Source organism: Scophthalmus maximus, chromosome 6, assembly GCF_022379125.1.
Source record: "Scophthalmus maximus strain ysfricsl-2021 chromosome 6, ASM2237912v1, whole genome shotgun sequence".
NCBI lineage: Eukaryota > Metazoa > Chordata > Actinopteri > Pleuronectiformes > Scophthalmidae > Scophthalmus > Scophthalmus maximus.
In genome coordinates, this window is record NC_061520.1 from 5,854,921 (window position 1) to 5,872,384 (window position 17,464).

At 44.4% G+C, this 17,464-nt stretch overlaps 1 protein-coding gene across 1 annotated transcript; it reads right to left on the reverse strand.

Annotated features, from left to right (window-relative positions):
- Positions 1-337: 337 nt before the first annotated feature.
- Positions 338-15,947, reverse strand: lrig2 (leucine-rich repeats and immunoglobulin-like domains 2). Its single transcript, XM_035630237.2, has 18 exons — positions 15,248-15,947; positions 14,347-14,421; positions 13,850-13,984; positions 13,503-13,646; positions 13,166-13,309; positions 12,750-12,893; positions 12,366-12,509; positions 10,775-10,855; positions 10,383-10,454; positions 10,098-10,166; positions 8,863-9,026; positions 8,031-8,342; positions 7,601-7,882; positions 6,645-7,085; positions 6,360-6,512; positions 5,871-6,011; positions 5,444-5,713; positions 338-4,681 (listed from the first exon to the last, which is right to left on the reverse strand). The coding sequence occupies exons 1-18, from the start codon at positions 15,436-15,438 to the stop codon at positions 4,449-4,451; spliced, it is 3,195 nt and encodes a 1,064-aa protein (XP_035486130.2). The 5' UTR covers positions 15,439-15,947; the 3' UTR covers positions 338-4,448.
- Between the last annotated feature and the right edge of the window lie 1,517 nt (positions 15,948-17,464).

The window sequence follows — 17,464 nt, forward strand, 5'->3', positions numbered from 1 at the left end:
AAACGATGAAGCAGCAGCAGTTTGTAAGGCCGACATTAGCAGGCTTTGTGTTGGCCTCACATGACTAAATCCAGATTACACATGTCTCTGCCTTTTTTGAATCGTTCCATGGTTTGCCCGGAAATCACATTGTGGTTAAGAGCCCTGGTGGCTGCAATTACTGTACATGCAACCAGAATCAAAAAATCCTGCAGAACCCCTGCTCTGCGATTGGCCCTTTTCGGAATTTTTTTTTTTTTTTTTTTTTTTACTGACAGAATGATGAATCAATCCATATTGATATTAATCCCGTTACTGCCCAAGGCAAGTGTCGAGAGAGACGATCGAGACTCAGACATATCAGAATTCATGTTTAATGTTGGAGTAATGTCTGTGTAACAAAAAGGCTCTTTAGACATGCTTTACAGAATGTACAGGTAAATAAGGTCCCAAAAAAAAAAAAACTAGTGGAAAACTTCAACCATACAAAAAAAGAAGAAAGCAGCATTGGACATCGCCAGCGCAGTTACTAATGAACTTTGGTATAAAGTCATAAAGGACGTTTGAGAGGAAAAAAACACATTATAAAAGCACATCATGTTACGCTGGGATGGCAGAAAATAATAAATACTGGAATCGACGCAGCTCCCCCCCAGGACATGTAACTCCATTATCTTGACTTATCACTGAGGAGTTTTCATTTTACTTTCTAAAGGAGCACGGAACTGACCACAGGCTAGAAGTCCGAAAGAACATGAAGAAACCGAAGAAATCTGCTTCCACTTCAGAAAGGAGTGCGTTCAAGTACGAAAGGGGCTCAGGAGCGTCGAGTGGCTTTCGGCAAAAACCCCTTTGATAATTATCGTTCTAGTCGACATTCGAAAGAAATTGTCTTGGGATGTTCGGACCCCCCAGAGGCGGCGGACACGTAATAATACAATTTGGGGCACGGAGCGAGTGCATTCAGGGCGTATCCAAATCCAATTTTGCTAGTTTCGCTGTTAAAAAAACAAAAACAAAGAGGCACATGGTTTAAAAGCATAAACCGACCTGAGAGCCATCCCCCAATCCTTTTAGAAGCTGGGTGTGCCTGCACCTTGGCAGAATCCTGGTGGTGGATTTGCCAAGGGGGTTACCAAGTTGTGCACTCGTCTGCGTGGGCGGATGTTACGGCCTTGATAACAGTGAAATACTGAGTCACTGACTTCAGACCAGGTCTTTGTTGATCGATGTCAGAATCGCTTCCAACTGCCACACCACAGCGATGTGCCAACAATGGGCCTGCCCACATCTAACTGTAAAACCAACACGCACATGGGGCACTCGGACGGGCCTAAGTGCATTTGCCATGTGGGCGCCGGACGGGAAAATGTCAACTGTGTCGGGTCTGAAACTAGACTGTAATGTCGAGGTCACACCAGGCGATTTTAAGCACGATTATCCGCTCCCCGATCAAAGTGACTCGCCGACGTCTGCCAGATATCTAGCAGGCTAAATATCTGGAAATGTCGGCGAGCCCAAATCCTGCGACTGGCGGTGAGTGCGTTGATGCACTACAGCCAATGACAGCGCAAGACGCCACTGGCTGAGCGGAAACCCGCGCAACCCGGAGGAGAAACTTTGGAGAGAAGACACTGGTGAAGGATCCTGTAGCGTGTGACCCCCCCCCCCCCATCACAATTAGTCACAAGACAGCACGTCGCGTTGTATGAACAGTGCAGCGATCTTACGAAATCGTGTAGCGTGTCCGAGCTACGAGTGTGAGTGTGTGAGTAGGAAAATGGCAAATCCTTCCTTCAAAACATAAAAGAGCAGAATGCAACAGTAACATCACAGAAATGACCAAAATGAAAATGAAAACAGGGAGAATATCCATTATATAACCGTGTTTCTGTTATTTGGCCGACTCATATTGACCTAAATGGGGCAGACAAAAAAACAGACATCTTGCAAAATACACTGTCACTGAATCAACAACCAGTTGCAACAGAAGCTGATCCTAACTTCCGTGAAGGGAGGACGTAGTGCATGATTTCAGTATAACTAGACTTACCTAATAAACTGCCAACTCGGCACAATCTGCTAAATATGTTGAGCGCGCACAGTACATTTTCAGAGCGTCCCAAACAAAGCCTCTGAACTGCGATAGTAAAGAGGCTTTTTAAAGGACGACCGGAGACGAAAACCTGTTGAGACGAGTCCACATTCTTTTACACGGGAGTCGTTTTTTCATGACATTTTGGGGGGGGGGGGGGTACCTTTGCTGAACCTGAAGTTGAGTCATACCTGAAAATAACACAAAGTTCAGAAGAAAATGTGTCATCTTGTAACTTGATCAACATGTTTAAGATATAAAAAATAACATCTGCATAACCCTGGGACAATATAAAGGCTTAACATGAATCAGCTTCATATTTTTTTTTTAAGTTACTGCAGCTTACGTCTCAAACCGCTCTGCAAAGGGACAAGTAGAATTTAATAGACAACTAGCCTTATGTACACACACATACATACAGTACATACATGTATAAAATAATAACAATACATTCTCATTTTTCACAGTCCTGGGTGAAAACCAAGGCTTCAATCAATTTCTGTGGAAAGATCATGAACTTTGAGGGGGAAACAAAACAAACAGTGTAACGCGCCGTGCTGGCCTGGCGTCACCGGGCAAACCTGCGTTTGCAAATGAGTCTGGAACTTCTCGTTTGATTAACCATGATGATAAGAAGTGTTAATGGTCAGACAATACAAGGACTCTGGACAGCATTGGACAGACTTGAGAGCAAATCAGAGCAATGAAACGTGAAATAAATTTAATTAAAGCTCTAACAAATTCTGTTGGTTGTTAGGGAAAAAAACGTTTTTCTTATCAAGACTGTAAGTGCAGGTTTTCTTTAAAGCCCCATTGTGTAATTTTTTTACTTTTCTGGCGGCATATGGTGGTAAAGCTGCAAGCTGCAAACTGCAACCGACCGAGCACCCGACAGGGGACACTTTATGATGGCGCACCGCTAATTCCATATTCGGTTTTCGGCTGCGCTGGAAATTCGACGCGAATGCGACGTATTCTGAAACCGTCTTCTGCAACAACCGTATTTAACGCTGCATTCCATTATACCTGCACAACACGACGTAACAAACATGGCGACGCACACAGAGGTCAGGTACACCTAACAAACCTATATTTAACTCATTCAAAGTTGACGAAAATACATCGTTCCTTTGTTGCAGGTGATTATACATATATGAACACATAGTTATGGACAATATATTCCATTTCTGTGAATACATATTCTAAAATATTACACACTGCAGTTTTAAGAAAAATGTCCAGTTCAATGAATATGATCGCGATATTGGTTTCAATGAACATCCAAATCAGCGGCAGCCATATTGGCTGTTAATGAAAAAAGTAGTGATTGGCCCTGGAATGGAATGGAGGGGGGGGGGGGGGGTTTCCAGGCCAACAGCATGTACACTGCATAAAACTGTACCACTGTTACATTAAGAGCCTGTACGGTATGAGAAGAAGGGAAAAATTATTCAGTGCATCCTGTATATAAAAACCATAATGTGACCGGAATGAGGTTACTTAGAAAAGCAAAACTGATTGTCACATTGTGCAAAAAAAAACTAAAACAAAAGTACGCTTTGTCCCCAAACTGCTTATCATTACGAAGATATACAGTGAAGAAAATAACAATTGTGTTTCACACAGGACAAAAAACAAAAAAAGATCAGATAAAGATGATATAGGATATATTCATAATATATTCATAATATAACACCACATTTTGGTGTTCACTGTCTCTGGAATTTGCATAACAGGATACTGGGATAGCATAGTTTGACGGTCAGTCAGTCAGAATAGCTGTGGGAATGTGGGACGTACGCTTTCAGGGTCCTTACCTACATTTACTCCCACAATCTGCTGGTGAGGGAGCTACAGTTGTCCCCCCAGTTTAAAAACCCCTCTTTTCCCCCCAGTCGGGAAGGAGAGATGGTTTGTAATTTTTTACCAAAAAGTTGTGTAGGATGTTTCCAACAGACGTCTTTGTACCGGGAATGATGAAGCAAACTGCCATCGTGTGGCAGCACAATGTCAGCCCCGTAGCAGCAGGGACGATCCCATCCAACATGGCTCTTTGAAGCATACATTCATAGCTTTCTCTACAAAGAGAAAAAAAAGACGAGTGACCGTAGGGATGTGGGAAAGAGGCGCCCTGCAGAGGTGCCGGTGTTGAGGAGGAGGGGGTCGCTTTTAATCACCGGGAGGGGTCCAGTCCTACGACCCCGACGCGGCCGTCGTCTTTTGCCTCAGTGGAGAACGTCAGCGTATCCCCTCTTGGGTGAAAGGGGGAATGTAAACATACGAGAGAGCATCTTTGGCAGAATGTGAGGAGTCTCTTTGGAGGTAGTGGGTGAAGGAGGGGGAGGGGTGCAGCGACGAGGAGTGTAAAGGATCCTTATGTGGGAGCGGGATGCTGCTGAGGGTTAGTCCTACTAGAGGCACTTCTGTGGTCCTGCGTGCATTGGCTGGGGAAGTAGGCCACGCCTGCGTCACTGCGTTCCTCCGCCCCGTCCGCAGTGGACGTCACAGGAGGCGTCCTGTGGACGGTCACCGGGTGCTGCGCCACTCCAGGACGGGGCTTCGAGGACAGATCCTCCCCTTCTCCCCAGAAGGACCTGCTGAGGGAATCTGCAAAGATGGAAAGAGAATACATCTTAAAGAGGACTACACTTGACTTCCATCAACTAGTTCGAGAAGACATCCTCTTCTTTTTCTTTAAATGTGGAAAGGATTAGTTGATTTATCAATTAATTGATCAGCTGAAGATTATCAGCCTATAACTTCAACCAGTGTTTTATTGTTGAAGTATTTTTATCAGGCAAAGCAACTGAATATTATTTGGTTACAGATTCTAAAACTTGAAGATTTTATGAATGTCTCTGTTTCATATACTTGTAAACTGATCCTCGTGTTGGTCAGATAAAAGCAGCGATTTAATTTGAAGGTCTCCTTATGCTCTCTGGCAGATTAATCTGCAACCCAATACATTTTGATCATATATAAACCACATTCATAAAGCTAGTGCTTAGTTTGTATTCATGAAGTTAGGCTGAACTCAAGACATCTGTCTCTGTCCTCTCTACAGAGAATCTGGCATTAGAAGTAGCCTGCACATATGCCGATCCCCTGATTGACCAAACATAACAAGCCTAGGTATCTATATAAATCAAATCTGGAAGACTAATATCTCTAATAAATTCAATCTCATGGGTTTATCAGATCACTGGGAAATCTGATATAGGCTTCAATGAATCAACGACGCATGTCTAGAAAGAAATCAAAGTATTGGAAAATGTTTACACCTACTGTTTTCTTTGTCAGTATTTTGCATGGTGCTGAAATTCAACACCTCCGCAAAGTTTATACGATCTTGCTGTTCACGAGTCTCACCCTTAGCGTAGTGCTCCAGGGGCGTGTGGCTGCTCAGCCTTTTGTCGTGTGAGGTGAGAAAGAGGGAGGGGTCTTGGTGGCTGATGAAGCCCTCCAGCGCCGCGTCCAAGTGCTGGCCGTGCTCGCCGAAGCCCTCCTTCGGGCCCGGTAGAGTTTTGTCCAGCGGGTCGTCCTCTCCCAGATAGGCGTACGGGCAGTACTCCCGTGTGCGCGAGTAGATGTTGGCGTTGTCGTAGCAGTCGGAGCAGATGACCAGCTGACCGGCTCCACCTGGTGAGAAATGTGCACATATGGCTGTTGCAGTATGTTGTTTGTTTTCAAGACACTCACACAATCTCATATCATAATGCCTCTGCCCATGGCTGCTTCCAGAGCGGAGGCGTAAACAATTAAATCACATCACTGCTTGTGTATGGTTGACACTGACCTGTGGGGACTCCTGACAGTCCCTCACGGGGATCCCCAGGGTGGAAACTGCTACGGCCGGTGAACAGAGAGCCAACTCTGCAGTGCAGCAAGCCGTTGCCCTCGATTTCCACTTCGCTGCCTGTGTCTCCATAACACACGCCTGGAACGCACATGAAAATCAGTCAATGTCTAATTTCAGCAGGGTATGATGTGGTTTGATCCCAAAACAATGAAGCAGACGCAGGAACCTAAACCTAAAGCACCGCGGTGTTCAAAATCACTAAATCACATCCAAAAAGCTTTATATGTTTAAAATGAAATGTATTTTTCATGTCAGAATAGATTCCTATGAAAGCTGGCCCGAGGCGTGAAATCTTTCTTTAACACAGCCCATCATAACAAAATCTTTATATTATCCTTCAATATAAATATTCAAAGTGATTATAAAGGAAATTGAATAGCGAGTGATTATGACAAATAACTAAATCGAAAAAACAATGTCACCCACCATCTGTCCCCTTATGTACGTATCCATTGGAGAGCGGAGGCATGAGCTGCTGGTGGCTGCCAGCTTCAGAGTTACTGTAGCCTTCCTGAGGCTCCGACAAAGTTCCCTGAGAGGACAGGTAGCTGGGGATGTCTGCTGGCAAGTTCATTTCATCTGGAAAAGAGAGACACGTTTTGATTGAAGCCATCGAGAGCTGTTAAAAGCTTTGTTCTCTCATCAAAGTGCCGTCCCCATAGACTCTTTTTTTTCCCCACCCACAGATTAGGATATGTTTAAACTGCTGACCTGTGTTTGTGATGCTGTAGTCCTCGCTCTTCCTGCGCATGTGATAGATGACAATGACCCAGACCAGTGAGGTTCCGACCACGCAGCACACCACCACGATCACCACAATGCCCACGGTGGTCCAGCCGTCCTGGTCGTACCCGGCGCCCGTGTCGCAGTTCGGCGACGGCGAGACGCCGAGGTAGATGTGGCCGCGCTCGGTCCCCAGAGTGTTAGACATGATGCAGGTGTATTTCCCGGCATCGGCCGGACCCGCGTCCACTATGATGAGGAGCTGGTTGGCGGCAGCAAAGAAGTGGCGCTCCGTCAGCACCAGGGGTCCGTCGTCTTTGGTCCAGTTGAGACGAGGGGCGGGGCTTCCTCCGGCTATGCACTGGAGCACGGCGGTTTCGCCGCGGGCCACGGTTCTGTCTTCCAGCGGTCGCATGAAGGATGGAGTTTCTGAAAGAGAACAGGATTTATTGATTTAATAAGGATTATCCCAGGGGCATTTGTGTCAAATTGTTTGGACAGATGTGTGTGTGTGAGGTCAAGTCATATTAGTTTAAAAATAACACACTTCATTACTGTGTAAGCCCCAATCACAAGCACCACCATTTTGGCCGAGTAATTGCTTATATACACCAGTTAACAGCTTTCCGTCAGCTGTCCCGTCAGCAGAATTTTAATGATGAAGGGACGGAGGGCGATTGATGAGGGTTGAGGTGAAGATGTTTATGGGTAGGTAGCTGTAGAGTTTGAACATGTGTGTGGATGAAAGTAAGCAATATCTTAAAAATGGAAGGTGTGCCCTGAAAGTTGGGGGGAAAAAAACTGTTGAGGGAAAAAAGAAATAAAAGTATCTAATGAGCGAGAGACATAAATAAGAAGCCAATTTGAGCAGAGTGACTCAGCTGTAATGGCCCAGTAGTAAAACATCAGTAATGCGCTCTACGACAATTAGGAGGGTGACTCACCCAGGACAGTGAGAGTAGCGTTCGCCGACAGGCTACCAGCCGCATTCTGAGCCGTGCAGCTATAAACCCCCATGTCTTCCGTCTTCACGTTCGCGATGAAGAAGATGTCGTCGTCGGGCATCACGTGCATCCGTCGCTCTCGGGCGGCGGGGAAGTCGGTGCCCCCGTCCTTCTGCCAGGCGATCTGCGGCGACGGGTGGCCCTCGGCGGCGCACTCCAGCCGGGCCATGGTCCCAGTCCGGATCGTCAGGTCCATGGGAGTCTTGAGAAAGGATGGCAGCTCTATGAGAGGGCGGGAAGGTGAAGCAGAGGCATGTTGATGTCAGACTGGGAATCAAACAATATAGTGAGGAGTAAAATTCTGCGGAGGAAGAGAAAAACACATCAGCCTCACTGTCGATCAATCACATTCTCTGAAAAAGAGGCTCACCGTTGACGGTGAGCTTGGCCCTGTTGGAGTAGTTGGAGCCGAAGTGATTGGAGACGACACACTGGTAGCGCCCCTCGTCGGTGAAGTTGACGTTGAGGAGGTGGAGCATAGTGGTGTAGATGAGCTCGCCCTCCTGGTAGCGGGCGTAGTTTTGCACTTCGGCGTCGTACAGCACCTCCCCATCCTTCCGCCAAGCCGTTGTCATTGGCAGATCACTGCTGCTGGATGCGAAGCAGCTCAAAGTAACGTTGTTGCCCCGCAGTGCCACGGACGTCTCTGGGTGAGTCGTGATGTGAGGCTTGGGGAAATCATCTGTGGAGGAGCGGCGACAGTGTGTGTGTCAATCTCAGGCAGCTTAGAAAATCCATATTTTTACAGCAAAGCTAAAATGTAAAATGTTAGTTTGTGCTCAACATGGAGAATTAAAATACAGGAATGACAACATGGCAGTCAGGTGAAAATCTACGGGGACTTTCTTGTCACGTGTAAGTTCACAGTAAAATAATGGCTTTCAGTTTGAAACTCAAAATGAAACCCAAATATCCTTTCCAGACTTACAACAACAAACATTTTATCTGATCTGTACTTAATCTTTAGGACTCCTGGGCTTTTTGGCCATTGTGTACCTTGCCAATGGTTGGCATCTTTTCTTTCAGCACAACATTGCCTATATGACCAGACAATTAATTTTTCATTCTGACATAGTATATCAACATATTGGACCCAAAGACACATGACGTGATTAAAGCAGAGGGTTTTAAGAGTAACTGAGTTGGATCAGACTGAGAACAATTATTAAAAAAGACTAAAAGAATATCAGACAGGGACTGACCGCAAACAAACTCTTCTGGGGTGACGGTCAGGACGCTGCGACCGAGTAGAGTGGCAGGATGAGCGCACACGGCAGAGACGGACTGATGGAACTCATGGTCTTTCAGCCACGGCCCCAACCACTGCATGTGGCAGTCGCACAGCAGGCTGCTGGTGTTCAGGACACTTAGGGCAGAAAGGAAACGACAGACATGGAGATAAAAGATTGTAAAATTAGTTAGAATAAAAATAAAAAATTTAAAAAAGAGTACAGATAAAACAATGTCATAAACATGACTCACAGAGCAACAGAAAGTTTGAATAATGATAGGAAACTGGAGTCATACACTTCAATCCCACGGGTGTCACCATTATGCTCCTCTAGCCAAGTTATCGGGCAAAGCATATTTATCCCCCTCGCCCAGCCGAATGGTGCCATATTCTATTAAAGCTGCAGACTAATTAGTAACAAGAGGATATGACAAGTGTCCTGACACTTCGTCTAGGTTCGACAGCTGCCGGTGCGTCGTTAGTCACAGCTAAAGAGACACTCCTGAGACGGGCTGAGGAAAAAACTTAAAAAGTCGAGAGACTTAACATTTCCACCGTCTTTCTTCACAGGCGGGGCGGAGACGACTGTCCCCGACAAAGCAGATGTCGCTGCAGCTCAAAAAGCTTAACTAGAAATCTCTTCTTATCCGACTCAGCCGATTAATGTGTTTTTTAGAAATCTCATATTTGTTTAAATATCAGCATAAACAAATGAGGTTAACAGCTAAAAAGGTATAGTTATTTTTCTTTTATTCAATCACCAGTAAAGCTATCGCAGATCAAAAACATTTCAGTGGTTGAGGTTGTTTTTTTTTCACCCTTATATAATGTCAATTTAAAATCCTCATGGCATTTAACCACTACTTCAACAATATAATTCATTTTTACCGGAGAGAACTAGGTCTGCAACTAATAATTATTTTCATGGTCGATTAGTTGTTTGCTTCATAAATTGGTGATAAAATATGATAGTGTTTGCCAAACCCCAAGATGATGTTTGGTTTTGTCCACACAAAATATATTAAGTTTACTGTAAAATATTAAACTTTAAGAAGATGAAATCATAGAATTTTAACCATTTTTTCTTTTTTTGCAGCTCTTTTGCAACAACAGATAAAACAGTCGAAGGAACAATATTAACCCAGGTAAAAAGTGGCTTCCAAACAGGCTCATGGATGCTGCAAGTTCATTTTCGTGTCTACTCACAAAACTTTGAGCGTCATGTGGGACAACGCCTCCGGGTGTATCGACATGATGCCATTCTTGCTGAGGTCTCTGTGGAGGGGACAGAAATATATGGGTTAGACGCACCTACGGGTGTGATTGGATCAAAATGCCGTCCCATTTCACAAGCACGAGACATACAATTACAGCACAGCGGTAATAAAACCCTTCTGCTATCTTTAATCATTCCACAATAAAACACATAACTGATCCTACTGAGACACGCGTGGAGAGCGAGAGAAAGGATTGTGTGGTGGTTTAACTCACAGGTGCTCCAGCTCCTCCAGGCCCTCAAACGCTTTCTTGGTGATTGATTTGATTTTGTTCCGCTGTAGGATTCTGGAAGAGAAAAGATATTTCACGTGATGCTCCTGGGTAACATTTTATTGCTCGCTGGAACCAGAGTGTCAGCAGCTTTTGTTAAAGCTAAATTTGGTGAGTTGCAATAAACTTTAGAAACAACTTTACAGTAACATGGAACACGTATAGAGTAAAATGCACACCTATTCGAATAAAAGCTTTGTCTTATCAAGAAGAATTTCATATATGTATAAATTAAGATGCATCTGATGAATCTTTAAATGCATTACATTTCACAGGCATGCATTAATTTATGTCAAAATCAAATCTATTCATCTGCATAATGAGTTTCCTCTCACAGTGTGTTCAGCTTCTTCATTCCAACAAATACGCCGATGGAGTCTTCAATGGCCCAGGAGATTTCATTGTTGCGGATATCGCTGCAAAACAAAGAGACGTCAGATATCGCACGCACGCACGCCCACACACGCAGACTGAACATCTGAAGCTTCTTCCACACAGAGACTCTCCCTCTCCACTTGTCAGCGGCAGTGATTCTCAGTTTGAGACTCCGTGCGTCCACCACGTGTCACAGTTCGCTGCCCCTGCTGCTCTGATGAGGAGGACATTATTTGGCTCTGTTTAGCAACCGTACAGTTCATGGGTCCGGTGGAAACCTTGTGTTTACAGGATGGGTCACGGGCTCTTTTGTTTCCCTTTCCTCATGCCTGGCCACGTCTGAAAGAACTTTCAGCACTCCAAGCGGAGGACGGGCAACTTCCCAAATACAAGACTCCTTTCTGGTTTCAGCTCAGCGGCTTGAGTGGAACAATTCTCAACACTTCTCACCTCCCACATAAAAGAGCGACGAAGAAGACACGCTCGCTCGAGCGAGGCCGATACTCCGGACCTTAGCTACACTGACTTCTGAAAACTGTTGCGGTTTTGCCAATTCATTCAGTTCAGAAAGTAATGTCCTGCGAGGACCAACATTTTGGAATGTAGGATGACCGTGTCGTAATGCATAATTTGAATTAACAGTGGCGCACATAATATTTTAATGGTATTCCCCTCCCAAGGAAGCAAATTACAATTTCTCCCCCGACAAAGCCAGAGCTACTGTGTTATTAGTTGAAACGCTTAGGAGACATTATTTATTGCTCCTCGATAAAATATAACAAAAAAAGAGAAAAGCAATCCGTCTCAACGGCCAGAACAGGAGGATTCTTGCCTTTCCCACGCTGACAAAGGATTTTAACAACCTTCATCTCTTGGCCTTTTGCCTCAGCTACGGTGTAGACACACGTCTGCTCTCTCAACCGCGGCAACATTAAAACAACCCTCAATACACGTTTCACATGGACCACACAGACGCAGCACACAAAACCAAAATATTCTAAACAGCTGGGTTCAAAAGTCTGAGACCACCTTCCCATTACCTAGATGGGTCTCCTCACCGTTTGTGCAAATTACCCTTGCAGTTTAGAAATTCAGGAGGACACCAATACTTGCTTCTCCTTTGAGTGACCAGAACTGTCTTATAGAGTTTTCACATTTAAACTCATTTGAAGAAAGCAGGACGCCCACAGTGAATGGCAGTGAGCCAAGAGAACAGGACACTGTTTAGTTTTTAAATCTAAGACTAAACAGGTGAATAAAGACAGGCGGGATTAGAGCTAAACAAAGACTACAACTGAGGAAGAATGAAGACTATGTCTACTGTCATTTTTTTTAAACTACTCAGGATAACGTGGGAAATATATTCAAGACAGGACTAGAACTACACATGTACCAAGTGAAGCAAAGCAGACCTACTTTAGTCAGCGGCCTTCATGAGAATGCACGGAGCCAAGAACATGCCAGGACTTGGGTTATGTTTTGAGTAGCGAGCTGCATTATTAATCTTAGATCAAATATGAGAAACGTGTTTCAGACAGACACATCACTTACAGGGTTCGCAGACTAGACAGGCCACTGAACACTCCCTCTCCCAAATGGCTGATGGAGTTCTCTCCCAGGTTCAGGCTGTCCAAGAAACTTAATCCGACGAAAGCCGTCTCCTCAAGTCGGGTCAAATGATTAAACGACAAGTCTCTGCAGAAAACAGATGATAAAGATTAGTTCAAAGCTTTTTTTCTTTACTCAACACAAGTCTTGTACGTGAATGTATGTCGGCACTCAACGATGATGCTGCAACATTTTCAAAATCATTAAAATCGTGAATGGGAAGACAATGACACCCACAGTTACTCCCCATTCACACAGAGTGAATCTCAGAGCCCAGGGGTGATGAAAGAAAGTGGAGATTTTAGCTACGAGGCCCGACACACTCACAGTTCCTCCAGCTTTTGGCAGAATTCCCAGGCATCTGGTCGGATGATGCAGACTGCGTTCTGGCTGACCCGCAGGATACGCAGCATGCGCAGGCCATACAGCCAACCTTTGTTGACCTCGGTTAGGTTGTTGTGCTCCAGCTCGCTGAGACGCAGATGGGGAAAACAGAATCACATTAATAAATAACAGTTATTACATAAATCTTTCTTTTTAGGGCCAAATCTACCACATTCACACCTAACCCCAGCTTTTCTGTGTATATTAACAGATGTCGTTATAGCATTTTAAATTGTCTGTACCACAATACATATTTTATACTTAGATTCATTGGCGTGCATTGTCCCCATCAAATAAATGAGTAGCCGAACACACACTTGAATGTCAATCTAAAGAAGAGCCTGTAGCACTGTACTCACAGTTCCTCCATGTTGTTCAGTCCAAAAAAGGCTCCGTCCATGAGCTTGGTGATGCCGTTCCTCTGCATCTTCAGTGACTTCAGCGAGTCCATCCCTTTGAACGTGAGGCTGTCCACTATTTTAATCTTGTTGCGTTTCATTTCACTACAACGAAACAAGAACAAAAGAGCAAATGTAATATTGATAATTAGATTTTCAGTACATTCTGCCAGCTACGTTAGAAAGAGTTTTTAAAACAGAATAAAAATCTGCAGACGTGTCTGTCAACTATCAGCAGCTCTATTCTTGGCTTCATCAATTTGAGTTTGGCACCATAAACACACCGTACAATACTTACAGGAACTGAAGCTGGGGAAGTCTGAAGACTTTCGGCGGCAACACAGCCAATCTGTTCCTGTTCAGCTTCAGCACCAGCAGGGTGCTGGAGATGTTTTCGAAGCAACCGGGCTCGAGGACGCTGATCTTGTTGTTACTCAAATTCCTTATGAGATAAAAAGCAGAAACATTCAGAGCCAAAAATCAACTAGGAGAATGGAGTTTGCTCCGTGTTTACACCTGCTGTAAAGAGTGAATATCCAGAAGAGAATGTCGCACAAAATCAGTTTGTCTGCAACGAGACAGCTTCCTTAACAACAGCAAACTAACCAAAAGTGAAGAGGATTTCCATGAACAGTGAGCGCTTACAGGTATTTCAGCTGCATGTAGGGAAATGATCCAACTCTGAGCTCAGAGATCCAGTTGGATGTAAGGTCCAGCGTCTCTAAAGAAACGTAGGGCTGCAGATGATGCATTGACAGTTCTGAGATCCGATTGTGGACTCTGAATAAAAAGAAACATACAGGTATTAATCTTCCAAATCATAACGCTAACGATTACAATGGCAAGCTATGTCGGCGGTACATTCTGCAGGAGTCTATTGTTGTGTATCAAGCAAAAGACAACAACTAATGGTACAATACCAGTGTTTTAGTGTCAATACGTTTGCAAACCACACAACAAACGTATCAAAAGCTTGAAAGTGTGCGTTAAATGGTAAATAAAAGTAAACACGACTGATAACAGAATATGTAGAGAATGTCGGACTTTAATTTAAAAGGGGAAATATTTTAATAGAATCCTCATTTTTATTTTGACCCTTTTGTTTTACTGGTGACAGGAGAGTCAGGAGCTTGTGTACTTACAATGACAGCGAGGTGATGTTTGAGGAAACGTCTCCAAGAAACGGAAGAGTCGTCAGCTCATTGTGATTCATGGTGCTGAAATGAAAATCAACAGAAAAGTATTTTAGGTTAAAAAAAAAAAGATTGTTTCTTAAAGAAAAAAAAGAAGACAAGAATAACATCCACCGTGTCCCGTCATACTACGGGAAATAATAATAAGGAACTTGCCTAGGTCCACCGTGCCTTTACACCATTCAGTTGGCAGTTCACTAGGTGCATGCATATAAAATGAATATTGTTTATTCCATTGCCACATATGCTTCCTTCATGAAGGTCATGGTGTTTTTGTTGAAACAGTTTAGAGACGTGACTGTCATTTCGGAGGCTGCAATCTTGGTGCTGTTGAACTGTATTGTTATTGATTATTATTGATAAAGGTAGACTACTGGAATTAACGCAAATACAAGTACAGACTACATCCCCTAAGGTGACCATCTACATCTCTAGAATAAAAAAGTAACATTATACCTTTCATGAAATAAGGACTCATTGCAGGGCAGTTGTATTCATATAGTAGTTGTCATGAATAAAATAAAGAAATTCCCCTATGTCCCAAAAAGCAAAATAAATAAACTATTCATCTTTTTTTTTTTTTTAAACATTGAAATGGGAGATATCTTCTGTATGGGGGTCCTGGTCAAGATGGGCAGTGAAGGATTTAAAAAAAAAAAAAGTTTCATATATAAATACAAGCAGGGACAGAAACGTCACTTAATACAATTCTGTATGTTTATAAAAGAAACATGCAAAATTGGGTTTGTTGGTGTGTTACGCTGCTCAACAACAAATCAGTGCAGCGTGTGGATCCAGTGCAGAACCAACTTCAACACATTACGCGGGGGGGGGGGGGCCGTGTACTTACACCTGGGTTACCCCGTCCGCGGGGTCCAGGGGAGGCGTCGACAGCCGCTTCCTGTTGCAGTCCAGAACACGCACCTCGCCTTCTTGTGCCGTCGTGCACGAGCAGGGAGCCGGACACGACTCGAGGGCCCAGGCGCCGAGACCGCACAGCATGAAGACGAGGGCCGAGGGAACGGACCAACCCTCCGCCATTTTGAATACCCCGCCCCCCTCTCCTGCCCCCCAACTGGAATGCTACGTGGCTAACTCGCTAGCTAGCTAGCTCGCTAACCTGGCGCGTTGACGCGCACAGAACCGACCACCGAAGTGTCGTCGCCGGGGTCGCTATCAGTCAAGCGAGCGCATACTTCGTGTCCGCGGCGCCGTGGTTCCGGGCGGAACTGTGAAATGCAGTTTTGGTCCAACTCGCGTGAGGCATCGCAGTGGATTTCTTCCCAGTGCCTGAATTCCTTCCGCTCCAATCTGGACTCCCTCTCGCGGGAGGGAGGGGGGGGGGGGCTAACGCTAGCTCACCGCTGAGCTGATGTAGTCCCACGAATGCGCAACTTTCCCCCGGGTTGACTCCGCACTTGACTCGGCTCTGGACTGAAGAGAACCGGGCGAAGTGTTATCGTCGGGGTCGTTCGCGACTCATTTGAAGATAATTGTCTCCGTCGTTCTCTCCGCCACAGCACAACAAAGCGCCTTCCTTGAGTAGATGATATGGGACAATCTGAGATCCCGCCCCCCCAGCATGTATACTGTTATTCTATTGGTCAGTATGCAGGCCTGTCAAATATTTGCACTGGTTTGATTGGATGTCACTCCGGTGTGTTTTTGTGTCTTCTTTTTTTTCACAGTAGAAAGTTTTTCCTTTTTCTTTTTAGAACTGCTCCCGTTTTAAATTGTCCTTCACACCCTCGTGGTCATTAGTGGTGATTTCCACGTTGTGCCTTTTTATTTTTCATTTTGAAACACAAGCGTGGCCGGATTGATTTATTAAAGGACCCCTGATCCCCCCACAAAACTTGCACGAATGCAACTTTTCACCGGGCTGACTCCGCACTTGACTCGGCTTTCGACTAAAGAGAACCGGGTGAAGTGTTATCTTCGCTCAACCCGGGTCGTTCGCGACTCATTTGAAGATAATTGTCTCCGTCGTTCTATCCGCGACAGGACAACAAAGCGCCTTCCTTGAGTACACGATATGGGACAATCTGAGATCCCGCCCCCTCCTCCTCCCCCAGCATGTATACACTTATTCTATTGGTCAGTATTAAGGCCTCTCAAATATTTGCACTGGTTTGATTGGATGGCAGTCCGGTGTGTTTTTGTGGAAGCCTTCTACCTTTTTCTTTCACAGCAAAAAGTTTTTTGTTTTCTTTTTTAGAACTCCTCCTGTAAATATTGTCATTCACGTCTTCGTGGTCGTTAGTGGTAATTTCCACGTTATGCCTTTTTATTTTTATTTTGAAACACAAGCAATGGCCGGATTGATTTATTAAAGGACCCCTGATCCCCCCCCCCAAAAAAAAATCTACACCCCGTGGTATTATAACGACGAAACAGCACATCACGTTAGTTGATAACGTATTAATATAACGCATTACACTGCTTTGCGACTAGCAATCTAATGAGCCATATAATGAGCCCTTAATAATCAGACTCCATCATATCTTACAGAGCTCATAGTTCCATATTATCCCAATAGATCGCTTCGCTCTGTGAACACAGGACTACTTGTGATTCCCAGAGTCTGTAAAAGTAGAATGGGAGGCAGAGCCTTCAGCCACCATGCAGGCTCCTCTCCTCTGGAACCAGCTCCCAGTCAGGGAGAGGCAGATACCCTCTCCACATTTAAAGTTAAACTTAAAACATTCCTGTTTGAGACAGCTTATAGTTAGAGCTGCTCAGGTATTTACTAAACCATTTATGTATTATGCTGCTATAGGTCGAGACAGCTGGGGGAACCTATATCATGAGCACCCCCCCCCCCCCCCTCTCTCTCTGCCCTCATGTATTTTCAATAATCTATATCTTAAGAATATATTTAAATGAAAATGTAATTATTGATATATCTATGTTTCATTGATGATTCATACAATGATTGTTGCCCTTATATTATAGTTATCATAATTGTTTATCCTTTGTAATTTATGAATCACTTTCCTGTCATTCCTGCCCTTTCACTTTTCCTGATTTGATGATAATAACAGCTACTGTCTGTACTTGCAAAAGT

Coding starts and splice junctions, on each gene's coding strand:
- lrig2 (XM_035630237.2), bottom strand. CDS start 15,438: ATGGCGGAGGGTTGGTCCGTTCCCTCGGCCCTCGTCTTCATGCTGTGC. Junction 13,647..13,849: donor TACATGCAGCTGAAATACCT/GTAAGCGCTCAC, acceptor TTATCTCATAAG/GAATTTGAGTAACAACAAGA. Junction 13,310..13,502: donor CTTCCCCAGCTTCAGTTCCT/GTAAGTATTGTA, acceptor GTTTCGTTGTAG/TGAAATGAAACGCAACAAGA.